At 44.7% G+C, this 26,814-nt stretch overlaps 1 protein-coding gene across 1 annotated transcript in view; it reads left to right on the forward strand.

The window, feature by feature from the left end:
• The window catches only part of LOC130473521 (uricase-like), a 69,223-nt gene extending 42,701 nt beyond the window's left edge, over positions 1–26,522 (forward strand). The window contains exons 2-8 of the mRNA XM_056845059.1: positions 8,503–8,721; positions 10,332–10,448; positions 10,713–10,791; positions 12,320–12,509; positions 17,595–17,718; positions 23,998–24,081; positions 26,011–26,522. Coding sequence (XP_056701037.1) covers positions 8,503–8,721; positions 10,332–10,448; positions 10,713–10,791; positions 12,320–12,509; positions 17,595–17,718; positions 23,998–24,081; positions 26,011–26,154 — 957 coding nt within the window. The 3' untranslated portion in view covers positions 26,155–26,522. The remainder of the gene's footprint in view (positions 1–8,502; positions 8,722–10,331; positions 10,449–10,712; positions 10,792–12,319; positions 12,510–17,594; positions 17,719–23,997; positions 24,082–26,010) is intronic.
• Positions 26,523–26,814: the final 292 nt, after the last annotated feature.

Here is a 26,814-nt window from a genome sequence, read left to right on the forward strand (position 1 = left end):
TCCTCCCACACAGGCAGCCCATCAGCAGCGAGGAGGTGGGTGGAAGCAGCGGGGAGGGGACCTGGAAGCTGCACGCTCGGGCAAGCTCTCCCATTTGTAGCGGGGCTTTGGATTTAAGTCGCAATATCAGAGCAACGTCAAAACTCAGAGAAGCTCTGGGATGGGCAGAATCGACCGCGCAAACCAGAGACACCAAGCATGTTGATAAGGATAATTCGCTGCATGCCTGGGAGTTTCCCCAGACAAAACGGCCATGCGTTAATGGCCAGTGTTTATCTTGATTTCAGTAAGGCTTTTGATAAGGTTCCACATAAGGTTCTTGTTGACAAATTGGGAAAATGTAATTTAGATCCTATTACTGGTAGGTGGATCTGTAACTGGTTGACAGATCGCACCCAAAGAGTGCTTGTTAATGGTTCCTCATCTACTTGGAGAGGAGTGAGTAGTGGAGTGCTTCAGTGATCTGTCCTGGGCCCTGTGTTGTTCAACATCTTTATAAATGATTTGGATGAAGGAATAGAGGGGATGCTAATTAAATTTGCAGATGATACTAAATTAGGAGGGGTAGCATATATGGTAGAAGACGGAGCCAAGATACAGGATGATCTTGACAGGCTGGAGAATTGGGCTAAAACTAATAAATGCATTTCAAAAGAGATAAATGCAAAGTTCTGCATTTAGGTAGGAAAAATCAAATGCATAATTATAGGATGAGGGAGACTTGTCTTAGCAGTAGTGTGTGCAAGAAGGATCTTGGGGTCTTAGACCAAATACTGAACATGAGTCAGTAGTGTGATGCGGTAGCTAAAAAGGCACATGCGATCTTGGGCTGTATCAACAGTAGTGTCCAGATCATGCAAAGTGATGGTATCACTTTACTCTGCTCTGGTTAGACCTCACCTTAGGGCTGTTGAGAAAAAAAAATTCGGTATAGTTCGGATTCAGCCGAATTCGGCCCATCTGGATTCGGGATATGCCTAAGTCCGAACTCCCCCGCTTCAGGTCCGTGCAATTCAGCGCGAATTCAAAGTTCGGGAAAAAAATTCGGCCGAATAAAGCCATTAAAAACAAAACAGTGCCTTTCCGCGGCTCTGGGGGGGCATTTTTGGGGGTAGAGGTCCCAAACTTTCCGTGGACCTTCAAAGGACCCTTCTTGCAAGACCCCCCCAAGTTTTGTAAAGATTGGATCAGGGGGGCTGAGATATGGGCCCCGAAAGGGGTCCCCCACCCTTAATGTGCATCTCTGAGCAGAGCTTGCCACCCACGCACAAAGCTCCCAGCCCCGACAAACAGCTGAGCTGCGGGAAGCAAGGGCGGGGCAGGTGCGAAGAAGTTTGCAAAGCAACACAACTGCAAAGCAACACAACCATGCAAAGCAACACATTTGCAACCATGCAAAGCAACACCTGACACCTGGGAGTTTGCAAACCATGGAAAGGGACAGAGGCAGCTAGCTATGCATAATGAGCAGGAGGGAGTGGAATTTCCCCTTTTGCATCGGACTCGAGTCGGGACCAGGCAAATGTATTCTTTAAGTCACCATTTGAAAACCAGTTTTGAGCAAGCATCAAAATAGACCTAACCGATCTTATGAATGAGGAAAAACCTGAGGACACACAACTGAAGCCCCCCCTCAAACCAGGGAGAGAGAGACTCGAGGGGGCACACACCCCCCAGGCAGAACGGGCAAAAGCCCCCTTTGGCTTCCCCCCCACACCCACAGAAACTGCTCCCTCCCCAGACACACACAGACTCTGCTTCCCCCCCCCACACACACACACAGGAGAAAAAATATAGATTAAAGCCCCCAAAAGGGTCTTACTGTGGCTGTCTTCTGTTTCATCAGGAGGGGCTGGGAGGACTGGGTAATCCAATATGATTCTATTTAAGCACGGGAGGTTTTGCCTTGGATTTGCCGCTCTGGAGATGCATACAGGATCGGGTGATCCATTCATCCCAACAGGGAAAAGGGGAAAGCCCATATCTCGGGACCCCCTGGCCCAATGTTTACAAAACTTGGGGGGGCTCTTAAGAAGGCTTGTCTGAAGCTATGCTGAATGTTTGGGGGCTGCATCACCAAAAATGTGCCCCCTGCAGCCACGGAAAGAGAAAAGGGGGGAGCCCATATTTCTGCCCCCACTGAACCCATCTTTACAAAACGTGGGGGGGCTCTTAAGAAGGCTTGTCTGAAGCTATGCTGAAAGTTTGGGGGCTGCACCCCCAAAAAAGCACCCTCTGCAGCCATGAAAATGGAACAGGGGGGGAAAGGGGTGGAGCCCATATCTCTGGACCCCCTGACCCAATGTTTACAAAACTTGGGGGGTCTCTTAAGAAAGCTTGCCTGAAGCTCTGCTGAAAGTTTGGGGTCTCTACCCCCAAAAATGCGCCCCCTGCAGCCACGGAAAGGAGCGAATGTGCACACACACACACCACAGGGATTTCTCTCTCTTTCTCTCCCCGGCCAGGCCGCGCAGCAGCTGATTCCTCCAGTACTCAATCCTGACTGATTGGCCAGAAGAAGACCCAGCTTGGCCACCAATTGGCCGGGGGAGAATGCGGCTTACTGACAGTTATGCTGTTGCGCCCTGAATGTGCCGAATTTATTCGTGAACTCCCAAACTCGCTGAATTCGGCTCCCCCGTTTTCCCGCCATTTTTGAGTTCGGTTCATCCTGAACTAAAAACCGCCGAATCAGGGGAAATTTGGCTGGTTTTCGGTTCAGGCCGAACCGAATCAACAGCCCTACCTCACCTAGAGTATTGTGTTCAGTTTTGGGCACCACAATTTAAGAAGGATGTAGACAAGCTGGAACATGTCCAGAGGAGGGCAACAAAGATGGTGAGGGATCTGGAGTCCAAGTCCTATGAGGAAAGGTTGAAGGAGCTTGATGTGTTTAGCTTGCAGAGGAGAAGACTGAGAGGTAGTATGATAAGCATCTTCAAGTATTTGAAGAGCTGTCATATAGAGGATGGTGCCGAGTTGTTTTCTGTTGCCCCAGAAGGTCGGACCAGAACCAACTGGCTGAAATTAAATCAAAAGAGTTTCCATCTAGACATTAGGAAGAATTTTCTGTCAGTTAGAACAGTTCCTCAGTGGAACAGGCTTCCTCGGGAGGTGGTAAGCTCTCCTTCCCTGGAGGTTTTAAAGCAGAGGCTAGATGGCTGATTCTATGACCTTAGGCAGATCAAGAGAAGGAGGGCATCTTGGCCATCTTCTGGGCATGGAGTAGGGGCCACTAGAGGTGTGTGTGGGGGAGGTAGTTGTGAATTTCCTGCATTGTGCAGGGGTTTGGACTAGATGACTCTGGTGGTCCCTTGAACTCTATGATTCTATGAATTACATGTAAAATATAAATAATTCTAGGTATAATATTCATTTTGAGTGTATTTACTTTGCCCCATAGAAACAAGTTTAAAAGTTGCCCATCTGACCAAATCCTAAGACATGCTAGCAATTAGCTTGTTAAAATTTAGCATAATCATGTGCATGTCTCTAGGAATCAGTATTCCAAGTTAAGTAATGATATCTGGGCACCATCGAAAATGTCCCTAGGTAAATACTCTCCAAAATATATTGTCTCCCAGTGGCATCAGATTTTGCCCAGTTCATTGAATATCCAAACAAGTCTCTGAAGGTATTAATCGTATGCATTAACGCAGGAATGGAAGACTGATGTTCCAAAATAAATACTAAAAGATCCTCTGCATAAAGAATAATTTTAAATTCCAAAGAGTTATGTACAAAGTCATGGATATTATTATTTTGTCTAATGGCACAAACCAGAGGTTCCAGACATAAATCAAAATTAAGAGGAGAAATAGGGCAACCCTGTCTAGTACTCCTCTCACGGAGGAATGGCATGGAAAATATGGCATTAGTTAGCACCCTGGATCTGGGATGTGAATAAAGAGTTCTAATCCATTTCAAAAATTCAATGCTGAGGTGGTGGCTTGGACTGTACCACTTCAGGCTGCATTAGTGTATTCCAGCTTTGAATGTTCCTTTGCTTAAAAACTCCATGGAAATGGAAAACAATCACAGCAAAGAGAAAGGTACTACCACTCTCTTTGTTTGCTGTGTTGGCTTTCTGTTTACAGGGGAGCTATTCCAAAATGTAATCCTTCATTTTCCTGAACAGCCGTTTTCCGAATTAAGTGGTTCTTCCTTCAACACAAGAATTCATTCAGTTGGAGGAAGGTTTCTTAGTCTGGAGGAATTTCCTCCTGCCTAAGGTAGGCTACAAGCCATTAGCTGCATTAATTGCATTGGATTTATTTAGTGTTTATTTTATTGTTGTTTCTTTGGGTGTTACCAGTACAAAAAGAAATAACTAAATTAAATCAACTATTATAATAATATACCAGTTGGAGATCCACAAGGAATTGCAGAGAGATAAACAATTTGCCATAGAGTACATTAGCACGATATTGCTGAACCTGGGGCTAGCTACCGGTAAGTAGCTTCCTGTTTAGCTCTGAAGCTCAGTGATCTAGCGTGGCAGTGGAATTGCCCTTACTAAGGCTGACCTGAATGGCCCAGGCTAGACTATTCTCACATTGCTACACAGAGTCAGGCAATGGCTAAACACTTCTGTTAATCTTTTTTCCTTGAAAACCCTTTGTGGCCACTACACTGTGGCTGTGACTTGACAGCAGTTTCCGATAGTGCTGACTGCTGAGATATAGGGCTAGGTGTTCATCTAGCCTCAGACTTGAGTGGGTAATGCAAGAAGGAGGACATGCAAGAAGGGGGACCTCGCAATTCCTATGCTATATGGGAGAGTTTGGAGGAGGGGTGGGATGCAAACTCATGCCCTGCAGTATACAAGTTATTGTCAAGATGTGCACCAACCCCACAGTTTATTAGATTCTGTTTTTCAGTATATCTGCTATCACCTGGAAAAAATTAACTCCAAATTATACTGATGGATGGCTTCAGGTCAGTCCTATGATCCCCGCTGCTTGAGCATGCATGCATGTGTATGATAGGGGAAGTACTTTCTTTCCTCTCTCCTGTTCCCAGTAGAATGAAATGCAGGTTTGCAGAAGATGAGACCACAGAAAATCTTTCAGAGCTGTAGATCCAATGAAAGGCTTTATTCTAAACATACCACAGACAGACAATTAACTGGAATTGGGGAAGGGAAAATAAAAGTATAATATCTGGCTCTTAAAGTTTTTCTGGTCATTACAGCTCCCTTGTGAGACAGTCCAAGCATTCCATAGTTGAAAGCTTGTGGAGCTGACAACTGGCAGCTAGTTGCTGACAATAAGACTTTCATTTCTAGTTCATATTTCAGGGATTCCATGGGAGAGTTCTTTGACTAATCAGAATGTGGGCATCTTATGCAAATATTATTTCCAAAAAGGTCCAATGAATTGTATGTCCTGGATCATATAGGTTTTTTGCGCTCAACTTTTTTTGGTGTTCTGTAGAAAACTCAGTATGGAGTGCAGTGGTCTCTGGTGAGTAGGGTTGCCAACACCAGGTTGAAAAATACCTGGAGATTTTGTGGGTGGAGCTTGTGAGAGTAAAGTTTGTGGAGGGGATGGACTTCAGTAGAGTATCCTGCAATAGTGTCCACCTTCCAAAGTGGCCATTTTTTCCAGGTGAACTGATCTCTGTTGCCTGGAAGTCAGTAATAAGAGCAGGAGATCTCCAGCTACCACCTGGAGGTTGGCAACCCTACTGGTGGGTACTCTGGAGATGTCTGATGGGAGGAAACGCTCCATTGTTCTCCTTTTGTGTGATACTTGACAGGTATTTTGAGATCCAGGTAGGTGTCAAATGCTGAATGTTTACATGACTTATTTTAGCTTCTGAAATGGAGTTTGGGCCATCTGCAATCCATTAAATTGCAGTCGAAATGAGTGTTTCTCCATCATAATTATATGCTGTTAGAAGGATGAGTAAGCCATTTCTGTTTCCCCCTGTTCAGCTGATGTTCATTCTATGGTTCTAAAACTCATCAGACTGTGATTTGGGGGGAGGGGGGAGGGGGATGAGGTCTTTTGTTTATATATTTAAAAGCTTATATTTTTTATCAAGCCTAGGGATCTGATCAATGTGCAGAAACCTCTGTGTTGTTAGTGGGTGGTTATGCTGTTACCTGATTGATAGACACAGTGCTACTGCCATCAAGACTCTCATTTGAAGGAACTATAGGCCTTATCCTGTTGAATCTGCATTGCACAATCCAGCATTTCATAGACAGAAAATGTAATTATTTGTAAATAAAACAGGGCCATTTGGATAGCAAGGATCACTGCTGGATTCCCGATGCCACTTTGCCACTATTTACACACTGCTGAAAACACTACTCTTCTGTGACATTAGGGTTGTCAAACTCCAGGTACTAGCTGGAGATCTCCTGCTATTACAACGGATCTCCAGCCAATAGAGATCAGTTCACCTGGAGAAAATGGCCACTTTGACAATTGGACTCTATGGCATTGAAGTCCCTTCCTTCCCCAAACTCCACTCTCCTCAGGCTCCGCCCCAAAGACCTCCTGCCGGTGGTGAAGAGGAACCTGGCAACCCTATGTGACATTGTTATTCTTCAATAGCCTCTTCTTCATTGAGTTAAAAAACAAGATGTTCTTTGCCTATTTGGTTAAAGACATACTAAAAAACCATAACTATTCAACAACAATACAAAATATCTATATTCTTCTATGGAACTCAAGATGGACCATGTAGGGTTCCCAGGTAGTCTTCTGGACATACATTGACCTGTAAGGTGGCTGTATCATGTGCTCTTAAGTCTATGCTCTGGGACATAAGGGAGCAATTCTAATTGGGTCTACTCAGAAGTCAGTCCCATTTTATTTTATTTGGCTTACTCCCAGGAAAGTGTTCTTAGAATTGCACCCTACGCTGCTCAGACTGTATTAAACTGACAGACTGTGAATTAGTACCTTACTGTTGAGTGTACTTTACCGTTCATGTGTAGTCATTTATATGCATTTGAACGATACACAAGATGCAGCTGTGTTACAACCTGAACGCACTATGAATATGAGTGAATAACTGCTGCAAAATTGCCATAAAGCTGCATGAACTCAATAGAGCTGCATGATTCACTGTGTCATAAAGCACTCTGCTAAAAAGGGCTGTAAAACACAACATACTTCAGAAACTAACCACACCAAAATGATTGCCATCCCTACTAGCTACCTTACTTCCTTCTGATTACCTAATCAGATGAAGCTTTCACATGCTATTTGGCCAGATTGCCTCACCAAAGTACAAATTTTGTGGTACACATTTAACAGCTGAAACCACTGTTTCCAAAGGAGTCTGGCTAGGGTTGCCAACCTCCAGGTGGTGGCTGGAGATCTCCCTCTATTAGAACTGATCTCCAGGCAGCAGAGATCAGTTCCCCTGGAGAAAATGGCCACTTTGGCAACTGTGCTCTATGGCATTGAAGTCCCTTCCCTCTCCAAATGCTGCCCTCCTCAGGCTCCACCCCCAAAATCTCCAGGTATTTCCCAATCTGGAGTTGGCAACCCTAAATCTGGCCTGTGATTAATGTTTTGGAAACCTATGCATGTGCACAGCACTTTAAACTTGATTGACAAGGTAGGACAACAAAAGATGTGAGTAAAGTCTGATTGAGTGGTGATTAGATTTGCCAACCTCCTGGTGGTGACTGGAGATCTCCTGCTATTACAACTGATCTCCAGCTGTTAGAGATTAGTTCACCTGGAGAAAATGGCCGCTTTGGCAATTGGACTCTATAGTATTGAACTCCCTCCCCTCCTCAAACCCTGCCCTCCTCAGGCTCTGCCCTAAAAATCTCCAGGTATTTCCCAACTGGAGCTGGCAATCCCAGTGGTGATATGTATTAGAAATTTTAAAATGTGTTAATTGTTGGATGTGTTTTGAGCTGCCCTGAGCCCTGCTGTGGCTGGTGAGGGGCGGGATAGTAATTGAATAAAATTAAAATAAATAAATAAGAGTGTGGTAGTATGTTTTGAGACCTTATAAAGGCAGGAGAAGCCTGTACCTTCAAAGGGATATTTGGGACCTTTTGCGTATAAACCAATGCTCTACCTCTGAGCCACAGCCCCTCTACTCATGCTGACTCATTCCACACAGATACAGTGCCTTGCACTGATGGTGTTTGGAACTAAGCAGTTAGGTGGCAGGAAATTGAATGGAAAAGAAGTGTGATGAGGAAAGGGTAGCTTCCCAGTTATACAGAACTTTTGGAAATACAAATCAAGAGCTCTGTATAGCTCTGAGAGACAGAAACTTACATGCAGTGTAATAATCCAATGGAAATGTCCTACTTTGCTAAAGCAAGATGCCACTATATATGTGCTGGCTATATCTGTGTAATGCATGTTAATAGGTATGGGGTGTTTGGAGTTCGAATGTTCTTAGTAAATCAATAAGCACACTCTAACCATCTGTGAAAATAGATGCAGACATTTGTCCCATCTCATATGTCTTAAATCTTTTGTGTCTTTAACAAAATGATTTTTGGTTCCATTACAGCCTAAGGATCTGGAATACGTAAATTCTGAATATGGAAAGAATGCGGTGAGGCTCCTGTACATTCGACGAGAGGGCAAGATACACTGCATCAAAGAACTGGAAATCTCTTTACATATAAGACTGAATAGTGTCAATGAATATGTGAATAGTGACAATTCATGTGTCATCCCCACAGACACCATCAAAAATACAATCCAGGCTTTGGCAAAATGTCGAGGGGTATGTTTTTATGTGACTATATTTGGCCTTGTATCAATACTGACTCTATGGTTTGTATTCAAGTGCTTTCTGTCCATTAGAAAATCAGACAAAAAAAAAGTGCTTGGAACAAACCGGGGGTGGGGGAAGAGGCAAGCTTTAACCACACTTACGATTTCATATACGTCATGCCACCAAATCGGTGACCTGGGAGTATCATGCAACTGTATGACAGATTTACGATGATGCAAACAAAACTACTTTTCCGAAGATTGACAGCAATGTTCTTAAAAACTTATCTCTAAGACTTCATCTGCACGCAAGAAAGTTCTTGGCATTTGTTGGGGAACTACATGGGGACTTTGTCTGTCCTCACCCCTCTGTTTTCGCATCCTCCAATCATTCCAGGGAGCTGCTATCAGCTGCTATCAGCTCCCTTGTAAAAATCATGTTACGGATGTGGCTACATGTCAATTCCACAGTGAAACTAACAGCAGGTCCACAGGGCAGCTTGAGGATCAGAAACAGGGGCAGGGGAGGCGAAATTGACTTCTCCCTGCCTGCTGTTGTGGCAAACAGAAAGGAGCAGGTGAGTGTCTGGGAGGCTCCAAACTCCCATGGCACACGTGATGCAAAGCCCTTGGGATGTTCCCCAGCAAACACAAAGACTTTGTAATGTATAGATAGAGCCTTAGGGAGGATTGCTCGCTTATTATTTCAGTCTTACACATCTGTCAGTCAAAACTGGAAAATGAAATTTGCTATAGTTATAATGCATCTACAGGTAGTAATACCCTTTTGATATGGACAAACAGCAACTCCAGTTTGGAAATATTGTTCTTCAATAAATTTTTATCCCACTTCAAAAGCATGTTCCAGATGTGTGTGAACTGGATTTTTTTTTTAAATCAAGAACATCCTAGTTTAGGGAAATTAAAAAAAAAACTTAATTCTTATTTTTGAATAATTTTAAAATATACATTTAAAAGCTTTCAATGGATTTTCACTAACACACAAAGGCATGTTTTCAATGCCACAATTTGAATTTTTCAGCAGACTTTTGATTAACCCAAATACAATAAACAATGGCACATAGCAGATAAATCAGGAGCCATTATTTCTTTTTCTTTCAAGTCATAATATATAGGAAACTGAGTGAAAATGAAAGGGGGTAAAATTGTGCTAGGGACCAAAGAACCATGAAACTAGGTATGTGAGCTCACAGAGACGTTAGGTATTGTTTTTCTTAAACAATAGCTCTATGCCAGCTTTAAAACTGCTTTATAAACTGAGAGAAATTTCAAAAGGAATTTATGATAGGATGTAGTCATCAGCTGTTCAAAGATAAAGCCCAAAATTCCATTGGATTAGTGCAAGTCTCTTATACAGGACTAAGCAATGCTATGGATTCAATCTAGAACTTTTTAGTTTATCTGCTTGTAATTAAACCATAGATTCTTTTGCCATGGAGTATTAAGAACATTTGCTTTAATGAAGACTATCATTTGTAAAGAGCAGGAAGTTTCACTTAATCTAAACTATGTGTTATGACCTGAACATCTCGTATGATACAGTACCATTTCGAAATACATATCTACATGAAATACCGAACACATCTTTTGTTTCACTAGATCAGAACAATAGAAGAATTTGGCCTCGAGCTGTGTGAGCACTTTCTCACACAATATTGCCACGTGATATATTGCAACGTCTTTATCCAAGAGGTACCATGGCAACGCCTGGAAAAGGTATGTTGATCTTATAAATGTGAGGGCACTAACTAGTCTGTGCCCTGTGTGCATGCAGCTCTCTGCTCCCAGGAAAGACACTGATGGAGGGTGGGAGTCAGTGGGAAGGGAGGGGGAAGCTGATGAAGTGCTGGATTGTGTCGTCAATATTTCATTTTACATTTGCTTGCAGATACTTTGTCACTTACTTTGCCATTTTAGAAGCCTCAACAAAAGACACAGCGGTTTTATTTACAAAGTTGGTTTCTCCTTTTTAAACTCTAGGATGGCGTCCCGCATGCCCATGCTTTTCTCTATAGTTCAGAAGGAGTTCGCTTTTGTGAAGTGGAACGGAATTTGAACTGTAAGACAATAATGATCATTCTGCCCATCTTTTATTTTAATTTGCCATAAAGTAGGAACAGTTGAAGCTGTTCAAGGATTTACTGTAAAAATAAAAAAAGGGGAGGAGTCTCTACTTTGGTCTGGAAAAATGAGAGAGAGAGAGAGATCCACTTTAACCCTTTCTGATCACAATGTCTGAAGAAAGAAAACCATCCAGAATCCAGTCCTTTTTATTGTTTATCATGTTTCTATCCTATTCTTTTTTCAGATTAGTATAGATAGGGTTTTCACCATGTTTACTTCAGGGTCAGACTCAGAGGTATTGGCTGGCCCAAGGGTCACCCAGTGAGCTTCGTGGCTGAAGCTGTGATTTAAGCCCAAGGGCGAAAACGCATGGTCGCTTTAGCCTCCTTTATTCCGTTTCAGCCAGGATTCAGCCAGGATCGAATGCAGTTCAGCGAAAACACGTGCGTTCGATCCTGGCTGAATCCTGGCTGAAACAGGGAATAAATGAGCCTAAAGCGACCATGCGTTTTCACCCCACGTCTCCCCATTCCTTGTCCAACACATTAGCCATGTACAGTGACTCTCACTAAAGTTTTTCCACTTTAGTCCCCATAGTTTATAGAGTGACCTACTTGTTATCACAACACCTCTTTGGTAGAGAGGAGGCAAAGAAGCTCAGATGATCTTCATCTGGCTTCATTCAGGCTCCTGACAGAACAATCCTTGTGGTTATGTGAAAGTACTTAAACCTCCATGCCTTTGGAGGTAAATCTAAAAATCAGATCATTTAAATACACTATTTCAATTATGTAATTTTTGTAATCTTTGACAGTTTTGTTTCAGAATAGTGCAAACCACCTTGAGGGCCATGAGGGGTCAAAATAGTAGGATATAAATTGATAAAATAAACAGATAAATAAATATCTCAGACAGGGGGAGAAAAATTCAGATGTTAGCAAACTGATGGGGAACCTCATTTTTGCTGACCATGACATTGTTACTGTAACATCTGAAATGAGCTTTGAGTTAAAATCCGTCTATGTTTGCAGGATCAAAGCAAAGAACACCGCAAGGCATCATCTTGCACAACGAGCTGCTGAATCACAGCAGAGCTACTTGCAAGACCTCTGTGCAAGTGAATTAAAATATGTCTTGCTAAAACTGTCAAGTAGACTTCCTTCAAAGTCCTTTGCTGCTTTGTTACAGGTTTAGTGAGACGTGTCTGCAATAGGAATTACAAACAGAACAGACCACTATTAAAGCAAATTAAGATCCTGAGCAATCTCAGAAATGCAATTTATCTGCATTTATTGTTGCGCTCAAACACACCTTTGCTCATCTGAAATTATGTGCTTGCAAATATATATATATATATATATATATATATATATATATATATATATATATATATATATATATATATATATATATTGTTATAGATATATAGATATATATATATATATATATATTGTTATGTGCTTGCATATATCTATCTATCTATCTATCTATATATATATTGTTTCTTATATTTTGGATTATAGGTCCCCCAAATGTTTTCTCTGGCATCAAGGATCTGAAAATTATGAAGACAACCCAATCTGGCTTTTCAGACTTCTTCAAGGATAAATACACCACGCTCCCAGACAGAAGAGACCGAGTGTTGTCAGTAGAATCGTTGATCAAGTGGTGCTATGGTGACTGCACAGGAGGCTTTGACTATGACTGCATATGGTACAGTAAAAGCCTATGGGACCTCTTTGCATAAGAACATGAAGAGTCCTGCTGGGTCAGACCAGTGGCCCATCTAAGCCCAGCATCCTGTTTCTCACAGAGGCCACCAGTTGTCCTGGAGCGTCAACAAACAGGACACAAAGGCCAAAGCCTTCCCCAGATACTGCCTTCTAGAGCTGATATTCGGAGGTTTGCTACTTCTGAATATGGAGGTTCTCTTTACTCACTATGACTAAGTAGTCATTGATGGATCTATCCTCCATGATTCTGTCTAATTCATTCTTAAAGCCATCTATGCTCATGGCCATAACTACCTCCACTGGCAGTGAATTCTACAAAGTGATCACTCTCTGAGTAAAGAAGTATTTCCTTTTGTTTGTCCCGGACCTTTCCCCCACCAACATCATAAGATGCCCCTGAGTTCTAGTATTAGGGGAGAAAAGAAAGTTATCTTTATTCATTTTTCTAATGCCATGAATAATTTTTTAAGCCAGGGGTGGGGAACCTTTTTTCCGCCAAGGGCCATTTGGATATTTATAACATCATTTGCGGGCCATACAAAATTATGAACTTAAAAATTAGCTGACCAAGCTCCAAGCAGGCAGCTGACCCAGCTGACACCCCCCCTACACAGGCAAGCAGGCAGGCATCCAACTGGTGGCGCACTCACCCTCCTGGTGGCACAGGATGGTCTGTTGCACCAGCCGGGCGTAGCCGTCCTGCCACAAGCTGGAGTTGCTCCTGCTCCTCATGGTCAGGGCCAGATTCTACAGCCTGTTCCTGCTACCTCTGCCTGCAGGGGTGAAATGAGGACACACTGGCTAAGAACTCCCTCCCCTACGCATTCTGGCCCTGCCCCCTTTAACCCCTCCATTGTTGCCACTTCCGCCCCCAGCCCTTTTGTAGTACAGAGGGAATATGTTTCTCCACGGCCCGGGTGGGAAAGGGTTAACACAGTTTTGGGGGCGGTCCTAGCAGCTCCATAGGTAATGACTCTTCTGCAAGGGGGGGGGAAGGTTCCTTTTCTCAGCAAAACAAACTCACATCCGCCTTGAATAGAAGCTATTCCAGTCCACGGGGGGAGGGGGATAGCCAGTCTTGGATCCTTCTGAGCTAGAGATCTGCCAGGACCCACGAAGGGCCAGATCAAATGATTTCGTGGGCCTTAAATGGCCCCTGGGCCTGACTTTCCCCACCCCTGTTGTAAGCCTTCATTATCCCAGACTCATAAGCCATTTCTCGCAGGAAAGGTGTTCCCAGCCTTTATTTTGATTGCCCTCTTCTGCATTTTTCCCCATCTCTGCAATATCCTTTTTGACATATGGTGGCCAGAACTGAACCCAATGCATATAGCACAATTACATACCCATGAGATCTTGTGTTGTATAGTGGTTAGTGTTGCACTAGGATTTGGGAGTCACTTTGGGTCAGTCACAGACTCTCGGCTGAACCTACTTCACAGGGTTGTTGTGAGGATAAATGGAGGAGAAGAGAATGTTGGAAGCCACTTTGGGTTCCTATCAGAAAGGGTTGCTGTGAGGATAAAATGTGGGTGAGGTGAACAATGTAAGCTGCTTTAAGTCCCCACTGAGAAGAAAGGTAGAATATAAATGATGTAAATAAATTTTTTAAAAACTAAAATTCTCCATGGTAGAGGAGAAATCTAATCTACAACAGGATAAAAAACATATAGCTATATAGCAGTGAGTCTAGAATAAGGAAGGTGTTTAATCAGACTAGGACTGTTGAAAAAAAAATTCGGCAAAATTCGGATTCAGCAAAATTCAGCCCATTTTGATTCGGGAAATGCCGAAGTCCAAACTCTCCCGATTCGGATCCGTGGAATTCGGCACCCAATTCCGAGTTCGGGGGAAAATTCGGCTGAATAAAGCCACTAAAAACACATTCGCTCCTTTCTGCGGCTCCAGGGGAGGCATTTTTGGAGGTAGAGGTCCCACTATTTCAGTGTAGCTTGAGGGGACCCTTCTTGCAAGAACCCCCAAGTTTTGTTAAGATTGGGTCAGGGGGTCCCAAGTTATGAGGCCCAGAAGGGGTCCCCCCAAAATTGCCCATTGGAATAAAGCCATTAAAAACACATTTGTGGCTTTCCACGGCTCCGGGGGGGGCATTTTTGGAGGCAGAGGTCCCAAAATTTTAGTGTAGCTTGAGGGGACCCTTCATGCAAGAACCCCCAAGTTTTGTGACGATTGGGGCAGGGGGTCCTGAGTTATGGGGTCCGGAAGGGGTCCCCCCCATGACCAGCCCATTGGAATGAATAGAAATAAATAGACTGTTTGGACTCGGAGTTTGCAAAACCATGCAAAGCAACACGTGACGTGACCTTGGGAGTTTGCAAACCATGGAAAGGGACAGAGGCACGCTAGCTATGCATAAGGAGCAGGTGGGGGTGGAATTTCCCCTTTTGCATCGGACGCGGGACTCGGGAGTCTCGGGACCGGGCAAATGCATTGTTTAAGTCACAATTTGAAAACCAGTTTTGAGCGAGCATCAAAATAGACCTAACCAATCTTATAAATGAGGGAAAACCTGAGGACACACAACTGAGGACCCCCCCCTCAAACCAGGAAGAGAGAGATGCGAGCAGGCACATACACACCCAGGCAGAATGGGCGAAACCCCCCCTCTCAAACCAGTACGGCTCGGCCCCAAACAGGAAAAAAACCAAGGAGGAGGAGGCGCGGCCCGGGTGCCGAGCAGAGAGAGACTCGCTAGCCACCACACAGACTCAACTTTACACTTTAAAACTTTAAAAGCAGAACACACACTCCCGCAGAGGCGAGCGGGCACACACCCCTCGGCAGAATGGGCGAAAGCCCCCTTTGCCTTCCTCCCCACCCACAGAAACTGCCCCCCATACACAGACTCTGCTTCCCCCCAACACACACACAGGAGAAAAGGTATAGAGAAAAAACCCCAAAATCAAACTGCGTGGATGTCTTCCAGCAGGAGCATGGAGGAGAAGTAAATCCAATCCTATTCCCCCCCCCAGATACACACACACAAGAAAAAATTAAAGAGAAAAGCCCCAAAATGGGTCTTTCTGTGGATGTCTTCTGAGGGAGTCAGGACTCAGGAGTAATCCAATACGATTCCATTTATGCCCGGGAAGTTTTGCTTTGGATTTGCCGCTCTCTAGATGCACAGAATCGCAGTGGGTGGATGGGGGGGGAGGACCACATAACTCGGGACCTCCTGTCCCAATCCTCACCAAACTTGGGGGTTCTTGCAAGAAGAAGTGTACCCTGAAGGTACACTGAAATTTTGGGACCTCTATCTCCAAAAATGCCCCCCCGGAGCCGTGGAAAGACGCTAATGTGTTCTTATTCGCTTTATTCCAACGGGCAATTTGGGGGGACCCCTTCTGGGCCCCATAACGTCGGACCCCCTGACCCAATCTTTACAAAACTTGGGGGTTCTTGCACGAAGAGTCCCCTGAAGCTACACTGAAATTTTGGGAACTCTACCTTCAAAAATGCCCCCCCTGGAGCTGTGGAAAGCCCTAATGTGCACATTCACCCTCCCATGGGGATCTCTTTCACACACAAACAGACACTCTCTCCCTGGACCATGCAGCAGCTGGGCTCACGCACTCAACCGCGACTGATTGGTCAGAAGAAGACCCAGCTTGGCCACTGATTGGCCGCGGGAGAATGCTGCTTACTAACTGACGGTTATGCTGCTGATTCGAAGCCCCTGAATTTGCTGAATTTATTCGGCGATCGCTCCGAACCCGCCGAATTTGGCTTGTAGTTTTCTGCCTTTTTAAAAATTTGGTTCCATCCGAACTGAAACCGCCAAATCGGGGGAAATTCGGCTGTTTTTCGGTTTGGGACAAACCGAATCGACAGCCCTAAATCAGACAGCTGTAGTTATGAAAGGCTTCACCAACCAAGGCCCTAGTTGAGATCACTGTGGTTGACTGCCTGCTGCTTCTAGGGGTGTTATCTTAGACTGGTCTTTAGTGCTCAGCCTTAGCATTGTTCAGAGTTGCTTTAAATTTGCATTTATTGACATGAATGAATATATGCAAACGTGCAGATGGGCTTTTCCTATTAGAAAGTGGCAAATCTTAAAAGCATTGCTATTTATGAAAATTATCCCTCTCTCCTAAGGGTCTTTCCGCATACTTTTTTTTCAATCAACATATTGCCTTCTTTTTGTTATGTCTACCACATTTGCTGCAGGGAACTGCTTGTTGCAGTACTTTGTTCCAGGGAAAATTCAATACATTCCCTTGCAGATATAATGTTGTTGTTGTTGCAGTTACTGTGTGCAGTGTACCTGTGGGCATTCCAGGGGCTGCTAAACATCCAGCAGCCACACCCCTCCCCACTGCTGCAGTAGCCGCCTCAATGCCTCCGTAGCCTCTTTTCAATACACTTCAGTAAAAATGCCAGTTCCCCTTCCACATTTAATGCAGTTTGCTGGACAAACTACCACTGGCCTGTTGTCTTGCAAGTTCATACAGACACAAATAAATAACAGCTAGATTTGAGTCTAGTAGCACCTTTAGGCCATCATGATTTTGGGGGTATAAGCTTTCAAGAGTTAAAGGTCCTTTCATCAGATGAAGGAAGTTTTTACTCTCAAAAGTTTATACCCTGAAAATAGGGTTGCCAAGTGCCAGGTGGTGGTGGGCAAACCCCGCTAATCCACCTGGCCACCCGCTGACCAGCTGAGGATTGGCGGGCAATCTGTGCAGGCAGGGACAGGTCACTTCCGGTTTACATCCGGAAGTGCTGCATTGCAAAGGGCCGGTTTCCACTCAAACTCCCAGTTTGAGTGGTAAAGGCCTGTTGCGATGAGGCACTTCTGGGTGTAAAACGCATCACAAGGGGCCATTTGAGTGGAAAACGGCCCCTTGTGGTGCATTTTACAGCCGGAAGTGCTGCATCGCAATAGGCCTTTGCCACTCAGACTGGGAGTTTTTGGTCTATCTTGTGGTCTATAAGGTGCCACTGCACTAGAATCCAGCTGTTCTGCTGTGGACCAACATGGCTATCTTCTGAATAAATAACAAAATGATTATTGTACAGTATCTAGCTATTATGCGTTTCTCTGAAGGAGAACTGCCCATGAAGCTGCCCTAGATGCCTTTGCTGGACCACCTGAATCAGGCCATTACTCGCCTTCTTACCAGAGGACTGTCAACCGTATTCAGACGTACATCCTGGATAGGATTCCACAGGTCAGCATTGTTATTTCTGCCTTTAAATGTTTGTTGTTAGAATACATTACTGAAAAGCAATATATGTACATTGTAAACTGATGATTATTCTAGAGCTTGCGAAAAACTTTACATGGGACACTTTACATGGGCACAAACATGTGATGCCATCTAATACTGTCAGATCATTGGTCCATCTAAGCCAGTAATGTCTGCTCTGGCTGATGGCAACTCTCTAAGGACATAGGCAGAGTTCTCCCCTTCCTTGAGATCATTAAACTGAAAATGCCAAAAGAAAGGAAAGGAAAATGCCAAGGCTAAGCCTTGTACCTGCAAGGTAGAACGCATATATTCTAGCCCTAAGCTAGAATGTCCATAATCTGTTTAGGGAAAAACAAAAGAACAGTCTTGTGGTGGCTAAACATTTTACAAATGCCTCCTGAAATGCTTGGGGATAGCTTCTCTGAAGCATGACCCTTTTAAATCCTCATGGCAAAAAATCTTAGATGAGAAACTGTCATTGTTGGGCTTCTTGCAGGATATGTTATTAAATCTTGGAAAAAAAACAGAGTTTCACTTACCTGTAACTGTTGTTCATCTGATGGAACTTCTATGCAGTAACACATTGGGACTGCGCAGGCACAGGCCAGCCACAGATAAGATTTGTTAGCTTCTAGCAAATTCCAAAGAGAGTGCTCCCCCTCCCCTGGGGCATGCAATCTCTCCGCCCCTCGGTCACATGTCCCAAGGGGGAGGGGGCACTCTTCCCTCCAGTTCTCCAACCTGCCACCACGGAACCATACTAGGACTAGCCTAGGGTCCCACAACGGGGAAGGAGGGAGGGAATGTGTTACTGCATAGAAGTTCCATCAGATGAACAACAGTTACAGGTAAGTGAAACTCTGTTTTTCATCTGAATGGCTTCTATGCAGTCCCACATTGGGAGAGTAGCGAGCTCGCTTACCAGGACGGTGGGTGTGGGACAATCACCGGAATAATGAGTGCAGCACGGCACGTCCCAAAGCTGCTTCTCTCGCTGAGTCCACATCCACAGCATAGTGTTTCATGAATGTCGAGGGAGTGGACCAGGTGGCAGCTTTGCAGATGTCCCGGAGATCTATCCTCGATGCGAAGGCTGCAGAAGTCGCATAAGCCCTAGTAGAATGTGCTTTAATCATGGGAGGACGCTCCTGACGAGCAAGCTCGTAAGATAGTTTGATGGTACATGTAATCCACCTTGAGAGAGTTTGCGGGGAGGTACGATGACCTACTTTATGACCTCCAAAGCAAACAAACAGGTTTCCTCTTTACGGAAAGGTTGAGACCTCTTGATGTAAAAAAGGAGGGCTCTTCTGACATCTAGGGAGTGTAAAGCTCTCTCCGCCTCCAAGGAGGGATTGGGGAAGTAAACAGGGAGGACAATGTCCTGGGCAAGGTGGAAGGCTGATACTACCTTGGGCAAAAGATCTGAGGTCTAAGCACCACTCTATCTGCATGAAACTTAGTGTAGGGAGGTGAGTGCGATAGTGCTGACAGGTCGCTCACCCTTCTTGCCGACGTAATTGCCACCAAAAATGCAGTTTTAAATGACAGCATTGACAATTGGCAGGTGGCCATTGGTTCAAAAGGAGGTTTCATAAGTTGTGATAGAACCAGAGAGAGGCTCCATTGAGGGACCGGAGGAGTAACCGGGGGGTATAAATTAGTGAGACCTCTAAAAAAAAATTTGGAAAGGGGATGGGAAAAAACTGAGAATGAGTCAATATTAGGGTGGAAAGCCGAAATTGCCGCTAAATAAACTTTAATAGAAGAATTTGATAAACCACCATCCTTGAGTGAAAACAAAAACTCAAACACTGCCGACAGGGGGCAGGAAACAGGAGAAATACTTTTGGCTTGAGCCCAGACCGAAAAACGACCCCATTTTGTATCATAAGAGCGTCTGGTGGACCTTTTCAGTGCATGTAATAAAACCTTGGCTACTCTGTCAGACCACTGACCCTGGGACGTACCCTCCAAGCTGCCAGTTGTAGGTCTGGGGGGAAGTGGGAGGGGTCTTTCGGGAGAAGGACATAGTTCCCTTGTGCAAGCAACATTAGCACTGCAAACCACAACCTCCTGGGCCAGAATGGAGCAATCACAATAGCATCTGTGTTGTCTACACTCAGTTTGGCTCTGGTTTTGTGAAGGAGGGGGAATGGGGGAAAGAGATAAAAGAGAGCTCCTTCCCACGTTATCTGAAAGGCATCCCCCATAGAGCCCGGTCCGGCTCCTGCTCTTGAGCAGAACCTGTGGCACACGGTGTTGAGTGAGTCGCAAATAGATCCACTTGTGGATGTCCCCATAGACGGAGAATCTGATTCAGACAAGTGGCTGACAAGGAGAGCTCGTGCCTCTGGTTGGGGAGACGGCTCAGCGTGTCCGCTAGAGTGTTGGTCACCCCTGCGATGTGTATGGCTACTAGGGTAGCCCGGTGAGCTATGGCCCATTCCCAGATCTCGCTGGCTTCCCTGGAGAGCGAAACGGACCCTGTGCCACCCTATTTGTTCACATAATACTGGGCAGTGGAGCTGTCCGTAGCGATCTGGATGTGGCGTCCGTCCAGGTGCCCTGCGAACGAAGATAGAGCGAGACAGATGGCACGAAGCTCCAAAAGGTTTATATGCAACCTGGATTCTTGTCGTGACCATGTACCCCTTGCCGTAAGATAATCACAATGGGCCCCCCACCCCGAGAGTGAGGTGTCTGCAAAGAGGTGCTTGTCAGGGGAAGGGCGAAGGAACGGAACTCCTGAAAAGATGTTGGCATCTTTTAACCACCATTGCAGGGAGGCAATGACATATCTGGGGACAGACAGTTGTTTAAATTGGGAGTCCACATTCAGTCTGAATGCGCGCAGAAACCAATTCTGCTTTGGGCGCATCCGGAGTCTTGCGAACTCAACCACAGCCGTGGTGGAGGCCATAAGTCCTAACAACTGTTGTACATGGTATGCTGTCTGTAGGCACTTTCTGGTGAACCTGGATACTAGTTTCTGGATGGCACGGCCTCTGTCAGTCGGGAGGAAAGCCTTAGCCTGGGCTGCGTCCAAGCGTGCTCCTATGAATGTCTGAGCCCTTGATGGCTCCAATCTGGATTTGTTGAAATTAATGACAAGTCCTAAACTGTTAAGAACTGAGAGAGTTAAGTCAACCTGAGCAGCCAGTTGGGAGTGGGAGGTACCCACCAACAACCAGTTGTCCAGATAAGGGAATATTACACATCCCTTAAGGGCCAAATGAGCTATCACCACGGCCAGACACTTCGTGAATGTTCTAGGGGCCGTGGACAACCCGAAGGGCAACACGTTGTATTGGTAGAATCTGCCCCCGCATTCAAATCTCAAAAACTGGTGACACTCCTCATGAATGGCAATGTGAAAGTAGGCATTGCGAAGGTCTAAAACCGCGAACCACATGTGATCATTCAAAAGAGGGAGGACCTCTGAAATTGATAGCATTCGAAATTTTTTAGTCTTAACAAACTTATTAAGGTCCTGGAGGTCTAAGATAGGCCGTTTGCCACCTGCCTTCTTATCTATGAGAAAAAAACGGGAGTAGAACCCTTTTCCACATTCAACAGTGGAACTTCTGAAATAGCCCCTTTAGAAAGAAGGCCTTCGATTTCCTGTAGCAGTAGGGTAGGTGTCGGCGAGCGAGAATGACCCAAGGCAAGTTAGTAAATTCAATAAAGTAGCCAACGTTTATTATTTTTAACACCCAGTTATCCGATGTAATAGAAAACCAAGCATGGGAAAATTGTGATGACCGTTCCTGGAAATCTACATGTACATCTAGTCATGCCTGTTTGTTCTTTGAAAACTGCCCTGGGGACCCTCTAGGGCCTTTTCGTACTCTGGGTCTGCCCTGAAACTTCCTCTCGTTCTGGGGACGGGGAAAAGAAGGGCGGAAAGAGGGTCGTGAGAATTGCCCTTGGAAACTGTACGGGCGGGGTGTTTGGGCCGATTGCCGGCCAAAGTACCGTCTTTTGAAGTCTGGTGCCTGAGGGGCTATCCCAAGGGACTTGGCATTGGTCTTATTCTTTTTAAGACGATCCAGAAACGTGTCCGTCTGGTCGCTAAATAGGGAGGTACCTTCGAATGGAAGGTCTTCAATACGCACTTTAGTATCGTGCGGGAGTGCAGATTGCCGTAGCCATGCATGTCTACGGAGGACTATAGAGGAAGCGATTACTTTGCTTGTAGCATCAGCTACATGCCGTGCTGCTGTCAACTGTTGTTTCGCTAAGGACAAACGTTCAGATTGTATAGCCAAGGGACACTGATCCTCAGGTATCATGAGGATAGATGGGGACATACGGTCCCAGAGGCAGTATTGATATCGTGCCATGATGGCGAGGAAGTTAGATATGCGGATGTTCACCGCACTGGAGGAATACATTTTCCTGGCTAGGATGTCGAGTTTACGTCCCTCTTTATCCTGTGGAGAGGAATGTGCACCTGACCTATGCTTCCCTGGCAGGGCTTCTACGATAACAGAATTAGGGGAAGGGTGTTGGAAAAGGAATTCTCTTCCCTCTTTACGTATTTTGTACATATTCTCCACCCTTTTGGAGGAGGAAGGGACTGATGCAGGTCTAGCCCAATTAGCCTGAAGTACTTCCCATATGCTTTTAATTATGGGAAAAGCTATGGGGCCCAGATCTGGATTATGAAGATTATCCATGATGTCATCAACAGGACCTGAGTCCTCAGGTTTACACTCAAGCTTAAGGGCCTTAGCCATGCGGATCAGCTGCTCTGCGTACAATCAAGTGTCCCCCGCAGGGGAACCCGGCTTAGAGTCCCCTACAGCATCCTCTGGCGAGAGGGCCAAAGTACGAGACTCCTCGTCCTCATCAGGATAGTATGACTCATGGCGGGGGCTCCTCAATGGTGAGCGGGAGCGAGTTCGTCTACGGCGATAATCCGTCGACGATCCAGAATATGCCGGAGTGGTATATTGGCGCCGGGAGATGTCTCAGCTGCGACGAGAGGGGGATCGACTCCGAGAGGAGTAATGGCGCCTCTGTTCCGTTGGGCTGGAACGGAGAGGGTGACCCTCTCGACTCTGACCGTTGTTTTGGCTCCGATGGCTGTCTCAGCTCCGATGGCTGTGTCGGGTCCAACAACTGGAATGACTCCGACGGCTGTCTCGGCTCCGACGACTCGAACGACTCTGACGGCTGTTTCGGCTCCGACGACTCGAACGGCTCCGATGACTGTCTCGGCTCCGACGGGTCGAACGGCTGCAACTGGTCGAACGGCTCTGGCGGCTGCTTCGGCTCCGACGACTACCTCGGCTCCAACAGCTATGTCGGCTTCGATGGCTCGAACGGGTGCGACGGCTTCTTTGACTCCGATGGCTTGAACGGCCCCGGGTGGCCGACCGACTCCGATGGCTCGACCTGCTGCAACGTGTGCGATGACTCGAGGGCAACCTGCTCCGATGAGCCAGAGCATATTGCCTTGAAGTCGAGCGGTACCGATCACCTCTAGATGAAGACAGGGATCGATGGCGAGAGGGCGATCGAAGTAGAGGTCGTTGACCAGGTTCCAACTGCGAAGAGCCTTTAGGCGACCCCGATTGCCTCTGGACGGTAGGACGTTGGGGGTCCTGCTGAACTCCTTCCTGAACAGCTGGTTGCTCGGTACCGAGCTGTGAGGTGGTCACATCTGCCCGAGGCTCTGACTCTGCAGGCCGTGGGGACTTTGCACGCACCTGAGGGACGTCCTTATACAAATGCAGGAGGTGCTGCTTAAACCCAAGGCTACATTGTCAGTGGCAAGATTTGTTTCAGTCCTTATATCCCTCAAACACTAGATATATGCTGCTCAAGATCAATGGATCAAGGAGCTTCTAAGGGATAAAAAGGAAATGCTGGGGGGGGCACTCTGGACTGCAGCGGGATGGGAAATGTGAGAAATTCTGTGGAATCACTCTGTTTGATCTAAGCCACTGTGTTGTTGCCACTCCACATCTCTTTTTTATAATAGCTAAGTAAAAACAATTTGTGATATGATATTTTCGTACTGTCATCACAGCGGACAACCAGTGATGAGATATGGGATGGGCACCACTGCACATACTATATCCTATGTCTTACCTAGAGATTATAAGTAAGGGGGGCAAAGAGAACTGGGCTGGCAGCAGTTCCATGTTTCTTGTAATGTCTATTTAAGTCCTCAGCTGTAAAGGATGTCTGAATGAATGAAGATTGTATTGCTGATAGCTCATGATGATGTATGCTTTATACTACCAGGTTGATGAGGTGGAAGTGATCATGTCCAACATCCACTATTGTGTTGCAGATCTAGACAAACTGGGATTGACCAATGACAAGGAGGTGAGAAAAATTTCTCTTCTAATTTCTGGCCCATAACATCAGGATATTGTTGCAGAGTTGTAGAAGTTTTTAGAGGAAGGAACAAAGTCCTAGGGCAGACCTATATATTATCTATATTTTAAACTGGTGCAAGAATTATTCATTGTTCCCAAGGGACCCTGAGAAACTGTAGTTTTGTAAGGGAGAGTTAGAGTTCTCTGACTGGGAATTCTCCTTAACCCTATTACAATTCTCAGTGTTCTTTGGGGAAACTATTACAGTTATAGACAACCAATAGTGGTTTGCACTGAAGATAACATCCCCAGTGTCAAGCACTACTTTGAAGTTGGAGACTAACAGAGCTGAAGGTAGTATGGTACAGGCATTGTTTACTGTGAGGTACAACACACCAGTTTCTTTGTTCGACTGTCATCTGTGTTTTCTCTTACCATTTCCAACTCTCTGAAAACAAATTATCATCTAAGTTTTAGCTTTTGTTTGGGCAGAAAGGTGAGGGCTTAGTATTCTAGGGCCAATTCTAATGCTGCATGTATTCATAAATGGAAGACTACATGTGAAAACTGTCAGGACAGGACACAAAATCTTATTAGCTTAAAGATCCATGGAAGTGTAGGTAGAGGGGGTAGAGATTTGGGGCTTGCTATTTTTATCTTTGGCTTTTGTTGGGGTTATTTTAACTATTATTGAACCATTGAAAGGTGGGATATAAATGTTTTAATTAATACATAAAAATGGATTTTGCATTTTAGTGAAATATTTTGACATATTTTCCTTCATGGAGGAAAACAATGATACATTGGCACTGGTCCTCAATCATAGCACTCATGATCTATTACCCTGTCAGAATGGATGTTCAACGCTCCTGACTATTGCTGAGCAAAGAATACAGTACTTGGTTGTACAGGAGTGTGTATCTGGGGAGGATGAGTACTCCGGCTTTAGAGTTTTCTTAGACTGGAAAGAGTACTCTACCTTTAGAGGGTTTATTTTAAAAGACTTTTCAACCTTTTCAAGATTCCATACACTTTATCTCCTAGTTTCTGTATTCAGATATAAGCACTGTATGCTCTGCATACATGTCCAAATTCAAAGCATTTCCCCATTGTGAAAGGAATAGTTCCTACTTAGATGCGATGACAATTACTTTGTAGTATTGGTAAATGTTGAAAAATCTTCACTATAGGTAAGAAAAACACCACAGAAGCATAATAGTTATACCATTCGTGTGAAGTAAGGCAAAGTCAATGATTTCATTAGGGAAAATGAGTAAAACAGAGACTCTATAACCTTGTTGCATTCTGCTTAGAATCTTCACGTATAAGGTTTGATGCAAATGCAGGACTTCCTAGCAATAATAAATTTGAGCTAACTAGGGCCCTTTCTCCACCATAAACTTAAAGCAGTTTTATAGTGCTATTAGCTTCTTTGAAGAGAGTCATGGAAATTTAAGATCCCTAGCCCTTCCCCTGGGAAGTATGTTTCCCAAGAATACCTAGGAGATAGAATAATTGTTAACTAAGCATGTAACTACACAATATACCTGACACATGTCAGGTCATGGGTATGCAACTGGATTTGCAGACATACATCCATAGGGGAACTTGCCTTAAAAATGCTTGTTTGTTTGGTGCTGCAAGGGAGCTCTGCAAGGGGGGGGGAGAAATGGTTTCCAGTTCCCCTCCCATCCTGCTTTTTCCAGTGGAGAAAAGGGGCTTTTCGCCCCTTTTCTCTGGTTCCACGTGTGCTTTTTAAGTTGGTTGACTCACCTGTGACCAAGCATGTGTTGGAAGTTTCATGTACTTTGGCCCTTCATTGAAGTCTGTGGTGTGACTGTACCCTTAAAGAAACATGGGGTAGGCTTTCTCTGAAGTTAGCTATGTGTATTGCAACCGGAGCAAAAGCATTCACATGTGTATCCTTTGTACACAGATCTTGACTCCTCAAGATACACCATTTGGCGCTTGTGCAACTACATTGCGTAGGAAGAAGTGCTCAGAGGGAGAGTGCCCACAACCGATGGAATGCAAGCCCCGTCACAGTGTCTCATGGAAGTCTGACCATATGATGAAGTGAGCAGCCTGCTCCCTCCTTATCAGAACATCACATTTAGCAAAACTGATCTTTTATTGCCATGTGTTTTGCTCCGTACTTTTCTCCATAGTACTATAGCTCCATATGTAAATGCAACTGAACTTTTTAGGGATTGCATAAAGGAAATCATATGCTGACATCACGATGAATTTCCTTTTGCTTCATTTGAAAAAAAAAATTGAACATTCAAAGAAGCTCATCTAGAACAGAATGATTTTTGCAAGCTTCTTTTACAAATTAACGTATTAGGGAAGGTTTGTATAGGTTTTTTGCATACATGAAGCTGCTCAGTGAGTTCTTTAAAACAATTAGCAATTCTTTTGATTAACATTGAGAAGATTATATATGATATGTATATATATATATATATAGGAGAGAGATTTATGTGCCAGATCCTGTGGTTTCAAATGGAACTTCATTACACTGAGCTATACTAGCTGAGGATCTGGATCTTTCCCCGTTTAACAAATCTTGAATTATCCATATCAAATTAAATTATAGCTGCTAAATGAGTCAAATGAATTGGTAGTACTACAGCCTACACATATTGTATAACTTGGTCATAATTATAATAATTGGTCATAATAGTATGTGCTACAACACAGTTTGCCTAGTAAACGTCGGGATGTGACATCACGCCAT

The sequence above is a fragment of the Euleptes europaea genome, chromosome 2 (genome assembly GCF_029931775.1).
Source record: "Euleptes europaea isolate rEulEur1 chromosome 2, rEulEur1.hap1, whole genome shotgun sequence".
NCBI lineage: Eukaryota > Metazoa > Chordata > Lepidosauria > Squamata > Sphaerodactylidae > Euleptes > Euleptes europaea.